A 17,061-nucleotide genomic window follows, 5' to 3' on the forward strand; every position below is an offset into this window, starting at 1 on the left:
AATGTGGCTGCTCTGGTCTCTCAGAGGAAGGAAATAATCGATCTATGAGTCTCCATTTCATCTCCTCTCCAAGCTTAGCTCCAGATGCTTCTTCATCATCTGAATTATTTTTCCTCCCCTCTCCTCTCCTTCTGCAGTGGTCAGCAATAGGAGCCCCTCTTGGTTCGGTAGCTCCAGGGAGAGGGAGGACATGAAACTGCATGGATGGAGTGTTGCACTCTTTCTGTTTTGATATCAGAGCTCAGTCACTGGCCTGGTAGTTAAAGCAGTGGCTAGCATTTTTCTAGCTGGTGGTTTGTCCAGTAAGCTGGCTTTATTTCCCATCCCTATGTGGGAAAGTCTAATTTGGCTGAGATCAGGACTCAGTTTGTAAGTGCAGTTTACTCCCTTGCCTTCTCACTGTGAGGAAGTTGAAGGGAAGCAAAGATGAGCTTCCGTGGGTCCTGGGAGTTAGTGTGGAAGTTTTTATATCTCCTGCCATGTTGTCGTTAGAATTTTTATAAGGGTCAAGGCGGCTACCTGCTCAAAACAAAATCAGTTAATAAGTATGTGCAAGGTATTGTTGTTGCAGTATTTTGTGCTACTTATGATAATACAGTGTAAAAGGGTAAAAACAAACAAATCCACAATGATTCCCCCCCCCCCCCCCCGCCACCAAAAGAGATCTTTCTCCATAATGTCACCAAAAACCATATGAGGAATGCGGAAGTCATTTTTACCAGGTTTGGAAACTTCCAGGGATCAAAGAAAATGTTTACAATTTTTTTCCAAACAATTTTTCTTTTGCTCCTAATTGTCTTCTTCAGGGTATGTGGCGCATTTTCACCATGTTCACCGTGGGCTAATTTAAGCCGAAGAGAGTCATTTTTAGAAACAGAAAGTGAACTGGAACTGGCTTCTGGTCAGTTCTTGTTAGAAAAAAAATGGCTCTCTTAGATGAAGGCCCAAAAACATGGCCCTCTTATTCCCCTGAGGAAATTTGGAACCAAAAAAGTTGATTTCTTTTGCAGGGTTGAGTGTGGCAGGTGGTCCAGCCTTCCAAGGTCTCCTGGGGGGCTAACGCAGCCCCCTAGCTCTCACAGTTGCCCACCCCAGTCTTTGTGAATAGGTTAAGGAAGGAGTTATGATGAATGTATGTGCAGTACACTGAAGAGATAAAACCTTAGATTTTCAGTACACTGAAGAGATAAAACCTTAGATTTTCCATTGATGTTGAACAGTAATAAGTATTATACTATGAAATGTTGTGCAGTCATGCTGGCTGCATGACCACCGGAGTCATCTGTGGACAATGCTGGCTGTATGGCTTAGTAACGGAGATGAGCACTGCCCCCTACAGTCAGTTATGACTAAACATTCATGTCAAGGGGAAACCTTTCCTTTACTGTTAATGAAACTAAAGTTTGCCACAGAAATAAAAGGAATGTTTTGTGTGAAAAATCAAAATAAACCAATAATAAGCTCAGCTCTGTTGCAGTGTGGGTGCTGTGCCTGAACACAGATGGGTCCCTACTGGGCATGAGTAGGCAACATGGTGCCTTCCAGGTGCTTCGGACTAGAAGTCGCATCAGCCCTGTTTAACAAGTCAGGGATGGTGGGAGCACTAATCCCATATTGCTGGATGGGATCAGGTTGCTTACTTTGCTAGAGGACATAACAGAACCCTACCTTCTCCCTCTGTTTCAGCCTCTGTGTATACCAGGCTGTGTATAACAGGAGTGGAAGATCCATGTCGTATTTTCCCCTAATACTTCCTTAACACTGGCACTGCCTCATGATAGGACTGAACAGAGGCCCAACATTTTAACCAGGGTAAAATTAATATACATGAAAAATGTATGTTTTCTTTACAAACTGACCATATTCTTCTGTTTGCAGAGAGAATGACAGAGTGGTGATGGTTAACGGTACACCTATGGAAAATGTGCCCCATTCTTTTGCTGTGCAACAGTTAAGGAAAAGTGGGAAAGTGGCTGTCATTGTAAGTTAATTATTATTTGGGTCAGAGAGGTCACTGGAAGCCTTAGCCAAAGTTAGGGTTGGGTGGGAGAGAATGTAACTGTGCTGTTACAGAGAAATGTGGAGTTTTGGTGCAGCAAGCAAATACTCAGTAGTTCAGCACTTGGATCCAGAGCTCTGTTCAATACTGTACAGAAGGTGTATGCTTTTTCTATTCATTATTGATTCCCCATCCCCCCTCACATCTAATCCTGGAGCCTTATGATCTAAAATTATATATTTTAACTAGAAGTAGCACAGGACAGAACTGGGGAGCATGTGCTACACCTCTTCCCAATTTTCATTGGATGGTAACTCACAAGATCCCAGACTATCAAGTGGGCGAAGCTGCAGTCCAACAATAATGCTACTATACTCCATGAAATGCTAGAGTTCTTGGAGAATCCTGGCTTGTTGTGCTGTGCTAGTACACCCATGGTTTAATATATATGGTAATATGGTATAGATGCATACACATAAGTAATTGTTTCCAAATCTTTCTCTCCTCTCCTCTCTGTATATATTGTGTTTGTGTGTGTGTGTGTGTGTGTGTGTGAGAGAGAGAGAGAGAATGTTTAAAATTCTAATGTTTGCTTGGGGATATTGCAGTGTATATGAGTTTAGCAAAATTTACTGCCTGTCACTAAGGCAATGAAAAATTAAAATAATCTGCAACCAAAAAGGCTAATATCTCAGAAGTATAAAAATCTGTTCATATGAAAACAAAGCATTGGTAGGGTCAGCAAATATAATACTTACAAAGGAAAGAGGTGGAGGGAGGGAAGCCCCTTCACCTCTTCCTTAGAAATGATAGTGCTATAGAGGAAGCACTTGCCTGGGTAGCTAGTTCTGTGTTTGAGCTTATTTGGAGAGCAGAGACCTGCTGCTGGCATTTTAGCACTGCATGCGTATAGGGCAGCTACAAGGAACACCCACATGGCTGAGTCCTCTGCAGCATTGCACCTAAATTTAGCTTTGTGGTGATGGATTTTTAAAGATGAAGATAACATTATAATTGCAAAAATTTTTCTTACATCCTGCAAATAGGTGGTGAAGAGACCATGTAAAGTTCAAGTTCCAGCCGTACCAAGAAGCCCCTCTCTTGATTATGATTATAGAGCCTTTGATGTCATGGATGATCGTGCAGAGCTGGATGGTAGAAGTGCAAGGAGTGGCTATAGTGAAAGGAGCTGGCGGAATGGAAATGGAGGCCGCAGCCAGAGCTGGGGGGATAGCCTTGACAGGGGATACAGAGTTGGTCCAGATAGGGGACGCAACTACAGCAGAGAGCGCAGCTATAGTCGGGATCAAAGTCGGGGACGGAGCATGGATAGAGAGAGAACTTTGGACCGGGAATACCAAAGACCCCGAAGCAGAGGCAGAAGTGTTGACCGAGATGATGTGTATGATCATGGTTATGGTGGTGGTAGGAGCCTACCAAGAGATTATGACTGGCGATCTCGTCCTGACCCTCCATATGAGAAGGAAGCAAAGAGCGGTAGCAGAGACAGGCTTAATTCCCGCAGTTCTTCACCTGAATTGCAGCGCCACTATGAGTATGGACCACTGCAGGAACCAAATGGGCCAGTTAATGTTCTCCTCACCAAAAACAGATCAAATGAAGGCAAGTGTGCAATGAGTTCTGCTGGATAGGTTGACATGAATGTTTCCATTTGCTTATTATTTCCTGTCCTTATCAGCATCACACAGCTGTGCCCTGCCTCATGTTCAAACCATTCCCACATGCAGTTGTTTACATGGAGAAACAGAAACAGCTGTAGGAGCTGAATATGTTTAGTTTAGAGAAGAGATGATTTAGTAACGTGAAAGCCATCTTCAAATAGTTGAAGAGCTGGCACATAGATGATAAGCAGGTTTATTTTGTCTTGTTTCAAACCATTAGAGCCAATTATAAAAAGGGAGAATTCACTAATTATTAGGAAGGACTTCTTGGTGGTACAAGCTGTTTGACAGAGCGACAGTCTGAAAATTATGATGAATGCTTTTAAGCAGAGGCATGATGGACACCAGTGAGAGAGGTCATATTATTATTATTATTATTATTATTTAGCATTGTCAGGACGTTGAACTGGATGAGCTTTGAGTACTTTTCTGTTATTTTGTTGTTCTGTCTCCATCTGGTCTGTCAGGTTCTCTCAGTCTGGAGACAGAATAACAAAATAACATGTAGTCTGGAGACAATGCAGCATTAGAAGCTCACAAGGTATCATGTACTAGATTAGGCCCACATAACCTGTAGCCCAGCAAGCCAAACATAACATGCCACGTATGTATGGTGAGTTTCCAGGTGCATGACAACACCCTGTTTTTTAATTCCCAGGCAGGCAGCCAAGTTTGATTGAAGGAGTATGTTTTTACTTTGTGGGTCAGTACATTTATGGTCAATATTAGGTTGTCAGTCACTTGGGAGGAATAGAGGATTGCAAGCAAAAACAAAATTACATTGATGATCTATACCAATTTTTCATTTTCAGAATACGGTCTCCGTCTTGGAAGTCAGATTTTCATCAAAGAAATGACCAGTACTGGATTGGCAACAAAAGATGGCAATTTGCATGAAGGGGACATCATTCTCAAAGTATGTTCTTGCATGATAGGCCCTTAATTTCTTCCAATGGTGGAAAAATGTAGATTCCAAATGGACACTTTTGACACTGACAAACCATTTTGAAGCTATTTACAAGTAAATATGTTTACCTTACACATCCAGATCAATGGTACAGTGACAGAAAATTTGTCATTATCTGATGCCAGAAAACTGATCGAAAAATCAAGAGGAAAACTCCAGTTGGTTGTCATGAGGGACAGAAAACAAACCCTGATTAACATTCCTTCCATGCATGACAGCGAGTCAGAAATAGAAGGTGAGAGGTTAAAGGAGAAGGTATTCAGTTTTCTATATAGTTTTGTCAAAGGAGCAATGAACTGTCTGTTTTTACAATGGAGTGGGAAAATATACATTTAGATAAGTAGAAAACAAAACTTGCAAAGTGTGAAATTCATGTGCTTTGTGGCAGAGATTTCCAGAATCTTTAGAGGTCCTGAGCCAAAGCCAGTATGAGCCAAATATCAGCTATAGAATGTGCTTTTTATACCAGGTTTGTTCTTTCCCATTTAATTGATTTACCTATACTGATGTTTCCATAACTTGTAGGCTGCATGGAAAGCAGATCACCTCTGAGCATATACCGCCTGCCCATTAAACACTACTTCATCCATGCCAATTTTCCTGTGCTACTATATTTGAAGTGATTAAAAAAATATGCCTATTCATGGTTCAAGCAGCCATTAAACAACATCAGACATGACATTCCAAGTTTCATAAACTTTATAAATGAAAAGCTGTTCTTTCTACTCTTATCTTGAAACTGGAAATGAATCTTTGGAAATGAGAAAAGAATACAAATGGGTCTTTGCACTCCTACCTTGGCTTTTCCCTCCACTATTTGAGCTGTCTTTGGTGCCTCCTCCCATTTCTACCCTGCTATCTTTTCACCTTTGTATACGGGTTGAAACAGTCCCCATCCATGTGTGTATGTATGTTTCAGCAAGGTGTAGTGGTTTGAGCATTGGACTACAACTCTGAAGACGAGAGTTCAGATCCCTGCTTGACCATGACAACAAATATTTCAAAGAAGCCATCATCACAAAGAGGGATATTTCTTGTATCAACATCTTCTGGCCCACCCAGAAGTAATGTGTTTATATGGCTGGACTGTTATTTTTTTGGTTGTGTAATACCATATTTCTCTCAGAACAAATTGATTTGAATGGATTGTGTTGAGTGGTGCCCTTCCCAGAGCTTGGAAAGGTGGCAGTTTTTTCGACTACAACTCTTTTGAGAATCACCAGCCAGCATGACCACTGGATTTGGGTGTTGTAGTCCAAACAAAGTAACTCTTCCAAGCTCTTATCCTTACAGGAAAAGCAGAGATCTCTGCCCTAACTGTGGTCGCATGCCTCATTTGCATGTCATTTTGCAAGCCAAGCAATGGCAGGTATTATTTCTGTTTCTGATGGGAAACAAACCCCAATATCAGCTGTATGTAATCTCAGATAGCATTCTTGTTTTTGTCAAAGCTGTCATGATTAAAGGACAGAGGGGAACATAACTGAATCCAGTTGCTAGTCCCAGCAGCAGTGGACCCATTAAATCAATTCCTGTGTTATAAGTAAACACTTACATAAATCCCATTGATTCAAAACATCTACTCTAGTTGGGAGGAACAATTAGTTTTAGGCCTTATTGTGCAAATAGATGTCAGCATACATTAAAATGACTGACAAATGGTTTGCCGGCCTGAACCTTATGCAATGTTCTTTCAACAGATATTTCAGAAATAGAATCAAACCGGTCTTGCTCTCCTCAGGATGACAGAAGGCTGCATCATTCTGATTTGGATTCCCATTCTTCCAATGAAAGACTAAAGGAAAAGCCGAGGTAGGATGTATGTTCATTTTACAATTAACTGTGTTTTTAACCTTTTAGCTTTAACTGAACTTGACAGATTTTCTTTCAGTACAAAAGAAGACACATCCAATAGACTGTCCAAAATGGGAGCCATGCCTACCCCTTTCAGGTCAACTGGTGATGTCACGGCTACTCTGATTCCAGAGGCAAAGAGTGAACTGAAGTATCAAGATGATCCTCCAGGTCAGTAGTTGCTTTCCTCTGACAGACCCTCAGTTTCAGTAAGAAGAACAATTCTCTTTCTGTTCATATAATTACAAATTTGATCCTTGATTAATAGGATGAGTTTCAAAAAGTGCTTTTCATCACTAAAGCTTCAGACCACCATACTAATTATCTTAATCTACGCATTAAGAATCATCCCCTTAAGCTACTGTCCTTGATTGGAGACAGAGCTTTCACTGTCAAAGCAAGTCATTTACTTTGACTTGGCAAATGCATGCCAAATTATCTTTCAAGTTATCATTTTAAGAGATGATGATCTTTGATCATTTTTAGGTTTTCAAAATGAAAATAAATCAAAAGATTGGAGGCAGCCAAAGAATAGTGATGGATTTTTACACACTGGCGCTTGAGGGATTAAAGAAAAAAACTAGAGCAAAATGATTTTATTAAATAAATACTGTAAAAGTAATAAAGAAGAATCTTTCACCCTCTTATTAGGAAAAAAATAATTGTGGTAAGATATATCAGACATTTAAGAGACAATGCATTCTATTACAATGGTCAGATTTATCAAATGGCCTTTGAGATCTGATTAATGTCCAGATAATTGAGTGGAAGCATAGTATCTAGGCTCTAATCTTATACCTTTATAAACTTAGTGTTAAGACACTGAAATATTTTTGTTGTTTCTGAAATAGACTGACATGACTATTGCTCTGGAAATGGCCACAAATGGAAAAGGAATCCTACCTTAGGAATGACATGTTTGGATAACAAAATTATAGCTTTCCTAAGTCAAGCACTTTTGAGTAGTGAATACTGTAGTGATGACTGCATAGAAAATGCAGTTTTAAGCATATTTACTCTCTAAAATAAATGGGAAATATTTTTAAGTAAAAAGGTTTAGGCTTAGGGTGTAATAGTGCCAACCTGGACTACCCTTTGGGTGTAGGTGGTCTTATCCTAATGCTATTTCTTGTCTCTACTGTCTTTTATGTTGTTTAAAAGTAAAACAGAAGCCATTGATATGATTTTATGTGTATGTTTTTAATACATACAGTTACTCAACCAAAAGCAGCCCCAAGAACATTCCTTCAGCCGAGTCCTGAAGATGTAGCAATATATGGGTATGGGTTTTTAACTTACCTTCACCTGTTAACTTACACACTTTTTAAAAACTGCACTGTTCTAAGTAATAATCAACAGAAAGCTTTTACTAAATACATAATTTAAAACCAAATTTGTTGAAATGCTTTCCTCAAAATACTGTATCCATCGAGGCATAGGGAAGATGTAACACTATACAGTACAATTTGCAAATGCCAGTTATCATGATTACGAGGAAATTGTAGTTTGTTACTAAACACAGTTAATGAAAATGCTGGTGTAAACAAACTAGTTAGCTGTAATAAGGAAGAAGGTTTACACACATAAGGTTGAGGAGCAAAGCATACAGGACTTTGGTGATGTTTTCATTTTTAATTGTGGTTAGCAGAAAAGGCAGTATTAAGATGGCAGTTGGCTATTGTGATAGTCTTTTTAGAACTGAAAATGCAGATAACTATTGGTTGTGAGCAAAGTGGCCAGTTTACAGTGTCAAATTCCACCAAGTTATCAAGGTTGTGAATACAAGATTGTGGGGAAGATAGGTTAGAAAGAATGTGTTTACAAGTAGCTGGAAACTATTTCAATTATAGACCTGCTTTCTTTCCATCAGGCAACCACAGTGTTAGCTATTGAATCATATGTACTATTTGTTCTCATTCTAGCCTTTTCCTTTATAGTTCTGGATCCAAGTACACCAGGAATGCTCAACATATGACACTTCAGATGTTTATCAGCCTTGATTCCCATCAGTCCTCCAACAATAACTGGATGGTAACAGATTGCCCACCTATGGCATACATGACTGCCTAAAGGCATTTGATGGAATACACTAGCTCTCATTAAAAGTGCTTAAGAAGGTGGTGTCTGGACAACTCCAGTTACTGTTGGATGAAACTGGTTTTTTTCCCCAATCTATTTCAGTTGGGCTTTAGGCTTTGATTTCGAACAGAAACTGCTTTGGATGCATATAATGACCATTGCTAGGAGAGAGAGACAGTGTAGTGTAACCCTGCTGATTCTCTGGGACTTCTCAGCAGCTTTTGATACTTTACCTTTTGACTAGCTGAGTTGCATGCTGGAGATAGTGTTCCTGCTGTGCTTTGACAGTAAACTTCAGAAGGTGATTTGGAAGATTTTTGCTCTACTCCAGTGCAAATTTGATAGGAGATTCTGTCTATCTAAGATTTTATATCCTCCTACCTTTTATCATGGGATTTCATGGTAGTGAGAAATAAAACAATATAGTATAAACAATGTAAAACAATTCTAGGTTTAAATCAATACAATAATTTAAACAGAACAATTTAAGGGGGGGGGGGGAATTAGTGGGATGTATTTTAATTGTATGTTGTATTTTATACTGTGTTTTACCTGATGTTGTAAGCCGCCTCAATTCTATGGGTAGAGGTAGCATATAAATTATTATTATTACCAAAAGCTTATTTAACAAGTTAACAGGTTAAACATAAAAGTTTAGAACATTTAAAATCATGTACATTTGAAAGTAAATTGGGCCACAAAAAGCTTTAACAAAATGTCATGCCTTGATTTGTTGTCTGAAAGAAAACAAGATCAGCACCAATTGGAACTCCCAGTGTATCAGAGCATAGAAGGCCATCTCCCATGCCCCCTTATAATATATTGCTCCCACTGGTGGGACAATGGAGGGCCCCTGTGGCAGATCGTGAGTTTGTGTGCAAGGATATGCTGAATGAACAACTAGGGGCAGTTAGGGGGCCTCATTGTCCCCCATGGGATCTTGGAAAGTCACACACACCCTGAAATTGTTTAAAACTTTGGGGGGGGGGTTGGAAAATAAGGGAGTTTGTAATGGCTTTTACTTTCTCAGAGCTGTTTCAGGTCCAGGAGAGGACCCTTTTTAGCTAGAGGTAAACCTGAAGCCAATTTCCATTTTACTTCTGCAGTTAAAAAACATTTCCTGAGATGAGCTGGAAGTAGAGAGATGGAAATGTTGCCCCTGTTTTTTGTGATTTGCTGAGGGTGGAACAAAGTGGCCACGGGGGTTGTATGTGGCCCATGCATCTTAATCTACATGAAAAGTGTGAGAGACCATTCAGTAGGTGGCTGAAACATAGGAGCGAAACACACCAGCCAATAAAGCCGGCTTCCAACCAGCTTGGGGGCGTGGCATGCAGACAACACATGCCCCCCCAAGATGCCTAGAAGCTGGTTTCACACTGGGCCAGATTTGGGCTGCTCTGACAGCGTGACATTTGCATGCTGCAGGAGTGCTGTAAAGCTGCAGTGGGGCAGGAAAAGCCAGCTTTTTGCCAGTGAAATTTACTGCTTCTTTTTGGGCTGGCAAAAAGAAGGATTGGGGCTACAACGTGCAGTTGTTGCAGCCCCAGTGTGGCTTTCTCAGGGATGGTCTGTTCCACCCCGTAGTTCTCCCTCCATTTATATAATCCATGTTGAAGCAGTGAGTGGTGTGAGTAAGTGCCTGAGCATAATAGTGGAGTGCCTGAAGGCCAGTCTAGATAACCTGAGGGTCTGTTACTGGGTGGTTTATCTGTTCAGCTAAGTGGCCTTCAACCTGTTCTGGAGAGAATTGCACCTCCTCCTATAGTGAGATCATGGAACTCCAAGCTCATGGAGATTTATAGTCAAGCCTGCAGCCTCCCATCCATCAACCATGTTCCCATCCATCAACTATGATCATTGTAAGGTTTCTTAGACAGCTCTATCCATCTACTTTTTGTTTGTTTGTTTGTTTGTTTGTTTGTTTGCCTCATTGCTACTCTCTCTTTTGTGATTGGGGTATTTTCCTCCTCTTCCTCTCTAGCTGTCCATGATTTTGTATGCTTGGCCTTCTTTCTGTTTTCTGTGTTGTATCTGTGTGAGAAAAAATGGTGCCTATGAGGATGGGTGGATGCATGGGTGTATATGGGATAGTTTCACACATAGGCATGGCAGAGCGTAGCCCAAATGTTCTGCAAACAGATCCAGACTACATCTCTTCTACGCCCCAGACTCACCATTCAGTTCCTGCAGCTCTCCACCCCAACCTTGAGGGGGGAATTGGAGGAGCATCTGGCTTTTCTTCTATGTGTTGACCACGTCCCCTTATCCAGAAACAGTCTGATGACGACAGTCGCTGAGATCTGTTAGGTTTCTCTGCAGTCTCAGCAGATGATATAATTATTCCGCATCTGACTGTGGGAACATAGCCAGCCACTTCTGCAATCCCCACTGCTCTCCACTAGTCACTGAATAGCTGTGGGAGGAGGCTGCAGCAATTAAATGGTGAGTCTGGAGTCGAAGGTTTTCATTGCTGTGGAGGGAAGAGGAGAATACCAACCTCCACACTGACCAAAATAAGACATAAACAGGCATATGTTGGACTTAGGGCTGTGTATATCATAACAGAATGCTGGCGATAGAGTAATTTGCTTGTAATTATCTTGTAATTATCTCCATGCTAAAGTTAGTGCTTTCCCTCGTGGAACATATTATAGAAATGTCATCTACTTAATGACGTTGTATTCATTCTTAAACCCAGCATAATTTTCTCTTCCAAGCCCTGGTACAAAGATGGTGAAATTCAAGAAGGGCGACAGTGTGGGTATCCGGCTGGCTGGTGGGAATGACGTAGGAATATTTGTTGCTGGTATTCAAGAAGGCACCTCAGCCGAGCAGGAAGGTCTTCAAGAGGGGGATCAGATTCTTAAGGTATGCATGCAGAAGACTTTCTGCAACATCAAACAACTGGGCTTTTTTAAAATACAGTTTGGTGGAGAAGTTGCTTTATTTCAAGATTAAAAACCAGAGCGTGAAGGCAATACACCACAAGTAACACTTTAACTTTGGAAATAATAAGGGCACAAGGATATTTTATTTTTAAAAAAGTGAAAACTGAATGGCTTCTAATGGCCTTAATTTTTTGTAAAGGTTATAACATTTACTTGTTACTATTAAAGGAGGGGATGTTTGGAGCCATTTTGGTACTTTAAACAGTTTAGGAAGTAACTAAAAATTATAAAATGAGTCACAGCAGCAAGTCATTTTAAACAACGTAACAGTAATTTTTTAAATAATGTGGTCCAAGCTCTGTTGAGAACTATTAAAAGGGTTTTTTTCATTGGGTCCTCATTAAAATCAATGGCTGAAGCAATATGAGATTATGATAGTTTCTGATACTATCTCTACAATTCAGTTGGAATAACAAAAGGAGGAAGGATGAATGACCTAGTTGTATGTTCCAGTTATCCACCTCCGTTATCTACCATCAGTTTTTGAAATCTTAAAGTTCCAAAAAAAGTAGTCTGCTCAAGTTAGGAAATCCAGCACCCTTTTTAAATCTGTGCATAATCCTGCTGAATTCAGTGGGACAAAGAGCGGCTTTAGCAACTGCCTGTAAAGTAGGACATAGGTGCCCTGGAGACATACATGAGTTTCAAATGTGAAAAGAGAAAAGCTCCTTCATTGAGGTGTAAGAATGCAAGAGTCTTCTTAGCAAAATGCACTAGAATTCCTAAGAGAACACAAGCACCAGGGCTTCTTAGCCTCCCCCTTGTTCTTAACAAGCAAAACAGTATAAGAGTGTACCTAAATAGGTTTAGAATGGCACCAGGAAGTTGTAAGCAACACATTACCCCAAAAGCAGTTTCTCATTTCCAAATAATTTTCCCCAGCCCCCATTGTGGTTGTTTCTCCATCTTTTGCTTTTAATAAGTTTTAGATACTGTTTGATAGCTCTTTACAGGCTGCTGTGGCTCTGAATCAAATTTTGAAAGATTTTTGGAGAGCTAATTTCCTTTCTGGCCTCCCTTTCACCCAGTCTCCCCCTTTAGTCCTTGTTCTTGTAAATGACTGGATTTACCATTTATCTAATACAGTACTCCTTTTCCTAGGAGTAGTTTTCTTTCTGTACATTGGGCCCTCCCACTTCCCAAGCATCCAGAGTCTCCCCCTTTACTCCTTGTAGCCTCTGGGTCTATTCTAAACCCTTTCCTGCATCTGTAATCCAAAGCTGAGGCCTTCAGGTTCAGTTAACAGGCAAGACCTTATTTTTAGGGAAAGGATGGTGGTTGAAGTTGGTTATGCTTTGCTGTTACGAAAATGATTTGTGATTAGCCATTTGGAGGCAGAGTCTGGCCATTTCCTAATTTCAGTAAAGTAACACATACACAGTTCATTTAAATGTGTAAAGCTTGATAACTAAAACCAGTTACTCAGCTGACACATTGAAAGGTATACTATTTGTTAGTTTTTTCCTACTGTATATTATATGCACTTTGTTTAATTATAATGGTTTATGAACATTGTAAATTTTTAACTCATAACTTTATATAACTCATATTTCTATTGCAATGGCTTGTGGCTAATGCAAATAAATGTTTGATCATATGCTTGATCTATCAGCTTGCTAGTTTAAGCTATTATCTTGCAGCTTTTGTTAAAAGCCTTTGTTAAAAACATGAGATTCCCCTTTGACAGTCTGAATTATCTCTCTAAATCTGTAATTTTGTACCAGGTAAACACTCAAGACTTCAGAGGTATTGTTCGAGAAGATGCTGTGCTATACCTGTTGGAAATTCCCAGAGGTGATATTGTGACAATTCTGGCCCAAAGCAGATATGATGGTAGGTACCTGACATACAATTTACAAAAATAATTTTTCTGGATGCAGTCATTTACATAATACGCTTCCTTCTTTTATGTAAACAAATAAGCCCTATGTATTTGCTGTGTTTGCTTCTAGAGAGTTTTACAGTATTCTTGAAATCGTATATCACTAATAATATAAGACTATGGGTGCCATCCAGATTTTAAAATAATTGGGTGGTTGTTCATTTTTTCATTCCATACAGCAATTTCTTAATAACACTTGGTAATGTTAAACTTCCCTTTTGCTCCTCATGACAAGATGCAACTTTCTCTGTTCTCAACTTGGATGATAAGCAAAAACATCTTAAAATTTCTCATTCTGTAAATAGTTGCTAATGAACAAAGCCTAGTTTTTGTCATATTTACAGTTTTACACAGTTATCCAGCAAAAACATTTATTCAATAAAAATATATATTGCTTTTTAAACAGGAATAATTCCATGTCAACTCAGAAGGAACCTTTGTGGGGTTGACTGAATGTAAAGAATGATCCAAAAAGGGGGAAAGGCCATGATCATTATCAGATCACCTTATACTTTCTGTCACACAATTAAAAGATTTGCATAGCTGTAATCCTTGCAATTCTGCTTGGTGGCCATGAAAGAGAGATTTATTAATCTACTTCAGGTGACTTCTAAGGAATGCCCCCCAGCTTTTAATGAAAATAATTATCTATTGTCACCCTCAGCATTTTCTGCATTTATTTCCTTTTACTTTCCCATTCATGTTGCTGTATACCTAAAATTCCAGATAACACTATATGTATAGTTGGCCCTTCATGTCCACGGATTCTTTATCCATGGATTCAAGCATCCATGTCTTGAAAATATTTTTAAAAATTATAAATTCCAAAAGGCAAACCTTTGATTTTTCTGTTATATATATAAAGGACACTATTTTACTATCCATTGTGTTTAAGCGGACTTAATCATCCACAGATTTTGGTTTCTGAGGCGGGTGGGGCTGGAACCAAAACCCAGCAGATACCAAGGACCCACTGTATTAGATGGAAGGGCTTATTGTCCAGAAAAGCTCATGAGACAATAATGTTTTTTTTAAGGTTTTAACAGGCCAAGAACTTGGAAACAAATAGTTACAAATAATTTGTCATTAATATAATTAATTTATTTCCCAAACAACAGGGATTTAGTTCAGTTGCATTATGACTGCAACTTAATGAGGGATAATGTCCACTCCTTTTGTAGTGTAACTAGAACTGTTTGGTTATACTCTAATAGTTATGAGATAGTTGTCTTCCTTAAATGGCAGAAATGGAATATCACATAGCTGAAGTATCAGCTTATAATGTCCTTCATGCTCTGTTGTGAGAAGATGGATGACAGAAATTTCTGTTTTGTCCCATAGGCCAGTATATCATAGCATTCAGATTTTTCCAAAAATAACTAAGAAGTAGGTGTAAGTATTGTATAATAATAATAATAATAATAATAATAATAATAATAATAATATTTATCTATACCCTGCTCTTCAGTCAAAAAGCTATAGCTATAATGGTAAATGCTGGCAAAGTCTTGGAACTATAAATGTTAGCAGAATCTTGGAACATGGAATTGCTATTTAAAATTCACTGTGTTAGCTGCAGTAGATGACTGCAGCATGGCTTAGTTCTTGTTGTGTGCTTTCAAATCATTTCCAGTTTAGGGCAATCCTAATGTAAACCTATCATAGGGTTTCCTTGGCAAGATTTGTTTGCAAAATTTGCTGTTGCCTTTCTGTAGGCTGAGATAGTGTGATTTGCCCAAGGTCACCCAGTGCATTTCCATAGCTGAGTTGGGATTTCAATCTGAGTCCAGTGCCCAAACCACTGCATGACACTGGCCCTTTGCTGTCTCTTTGGAAATGTTCCACTAACCCTGACATTTGTTAAAAATAATTGAATTACATGTGGTCTTTCTCTCCCCTCTCCCCTGCTTGACCTTTCATCCAGTTTACAGAGACATAATGGCTTGCGGTAGAGGTGATTCTTTCTTCATAAGGACTCATTTTGAGTGTGAAAAGGAAACACCACAGAGCTTAGCCTTCACCAGAGGAGAAGTCTTCAGAGTGGTTGATACATTATATGATGGAAAACTGGGACACTGGCTAGCTGTGAGAATTGAGAGTGAATTGGAAAAGGGCCTGATTCCGAATAAAAGCAGGTATGTTACTCTATCTGAATTTAATTTTACCTTGGACATGTCTCTCTCCCTCTCTGACTCAGAATTATATTGTAGTTCTGTTTGACCCAGGTCAGATAGAGTATCCAGGTCAAAGCATGCAGGACAAATTTTTGATTGCTTGGCTCACCAAAAAGTTGGAGCCCTTTGGACTCCACCCCAGTAGCTGTACCCCTTTTATTGAGTCCTGTATAAATGAGTGGTTGCATTTTATCCCTGTGGCAATCCAACATTTAGGGACAATAGCCCACTTTATGAAGGCAGGGTTGAAAGTTGCAATGGGGCAATTTTGCTGGTCCCACTCCTGGTATTCACATTTGGAGTATGGATGTCAGAGCTGGGTAAGGCTACATGTATAGACATCTCTGTATGTTCTTCCGTGGGACCTGCAAACATGAGTGGATGGGCTTCTTCAGCTCAAATGTTTTCTCTGACACATAGATATTGGGGACAGGAAAAATTTGTAGTGTCAGAGGCTGGATCTGGTAATCTAGCTCTGCTGTCCATTTCAGTATGATATTTATCTGTCTGTGAATTCATCTATCTCTGCCTTTGCTCCAGTGAACTGTAGGTGCTGTATGTGGCTCTTACCTCCCCTTTTCTTCGATTGTCATAGGAGTCCTGTGAGTTAGCTCAGGCTGAAATGGGGTGACTTGTATATGGAGAGGGCTACGGCAGTCCTCTATTCTGATGGAAGCTACTCCCTATCTGAATAGCAACTGTGTAGTTGTCCCCCACTCCCACCTGGATCCTTGCCATTAGCTCCACTTACACTTCCCACCAAACCCACTTATACACCACTAATTCTAATGGTAGACATTTAATTGTTTCAGGCATTGCTTTAATGTGGAAGGTGTTTCTGGTCTTTAATCTTTCTCTCTCTCCAAGGTTTTTAACTTCTGTTGAGCTTGAACTGCAGAAGATTATACTCAGAAGAGTACAATAGAGCCCCAGAAATAATGGAAGAAATTTAATTATAGTTCATACAATAAAATGGAAATTATTCATGTTATGGTTGCCCTCTGCTATTGTTATAGTTGGATAAGACTCTGACAAGAAAATACTATGGGGCTCAGCAGCAGAGCTGGGTTAGCATTGCACATAGCCTATCAAACACAAAAGAAGAGTCAGAGTTTGGCCTCCTTTAAGCCTCTGTCAGTCTCTCTTTTAAAAATGTGTCAGTTGGCTGCCTTTCTACCCCTGCACATGCATATATTTTACAGCCTTTTGGAAATGGGCAAACTTTGGTCTCTTTTAGGGCTGAACAGATGGCCAGTGTTCAGAATGCTCAGAGGGATGGCTCAAGTGACAGGGCAGACTTCTGGCGATTGCGTGGCCAGCGATCTGGAATGAAGAAAAATTTAAAGAAAAGCCGTGAAGATTTGACAGCAATTGCATCTGTGAGCACTAAATTTCCAGCCTATGAGCGTGTTATGCTCCGGGAGGGTGAGTGAATGACAGCCTATAAAAACTGCTAACTGATTTTTGCATTTT

The 17,061-nt window shown here is 39.7% G+C and overlaps 1 protein-coding gene across 7 annotated transcripts in view; it reads left to right on the forward strand.

The window, feature by feature from the left end:
• Window positions 1–17,061, forward strand: part of TJP2 (tight junction protein 2) — a 103,935-nt gene that overhangs the window by 74,296 nt on the left and 12,578 nt on the right. For all 7 annotated transcript variants that reach the window (XM_089490412.1, XM_089490371.1, XM_089490381.1 and 4 more), the window contains 11 exons: window positions 1,879–1,981; window positions 3,046–3,622; window positions 4,494–4,597; window positions 4,730–4,883; window positions 6,349–6,460; window positions 6,540–6,673; window positions 7,716–7,782; window positions 11,302–11,452; window positions 13,257–13,365; window positions 15,339–15,549; window positions 16,826–17,013. In XM_089490412.1, the coding sequence (XP_089346538.1) occupies window positions 1,879–1,981; window positions 3,046–3,622; window positions 4,494–4,597; window positions 4,730–4,883; window positions 6,349–6,460; window positions 6,540–6,673; window positions 7,716–7,782; window positions 11,302–11,452; window positions 13,257–13,365; window positions 15,339–15,549; window positions 16,826–17,013 (1,910 nt within the window). The remainder of the gene's footprint in view (window positions 1–1,878; window positions 1,982–3,045; window positions 3,623–4,493; window positions 4,598–4,729; window positions 4,884–6,348; window positions 6,461–6,539; window positions 6,674–7,715; window positions 7,783–11,301; window positions 11,453–13,256; window positions 13,366–15,338; window positions 15,550–16,825; window positions 17,014–17,061) is intronic.

Source organism: Sceloporus occidentalis, unplaced genomic scaffold, assembly GCF_023333645.1.
Source record: "Sceloporus occidentalis isolate IW3139 unplaced genomic scaffold, rSceOcc1.0.p SCAF_1, whole genome shotgun sequence".
Taxonomy (NCBI): Eukaryota; Metazoa; Chordata; class Lepidosauria; order Squamata; family Phrynosomatidae; genus Sceloporus; species Sceloporus occidentalis.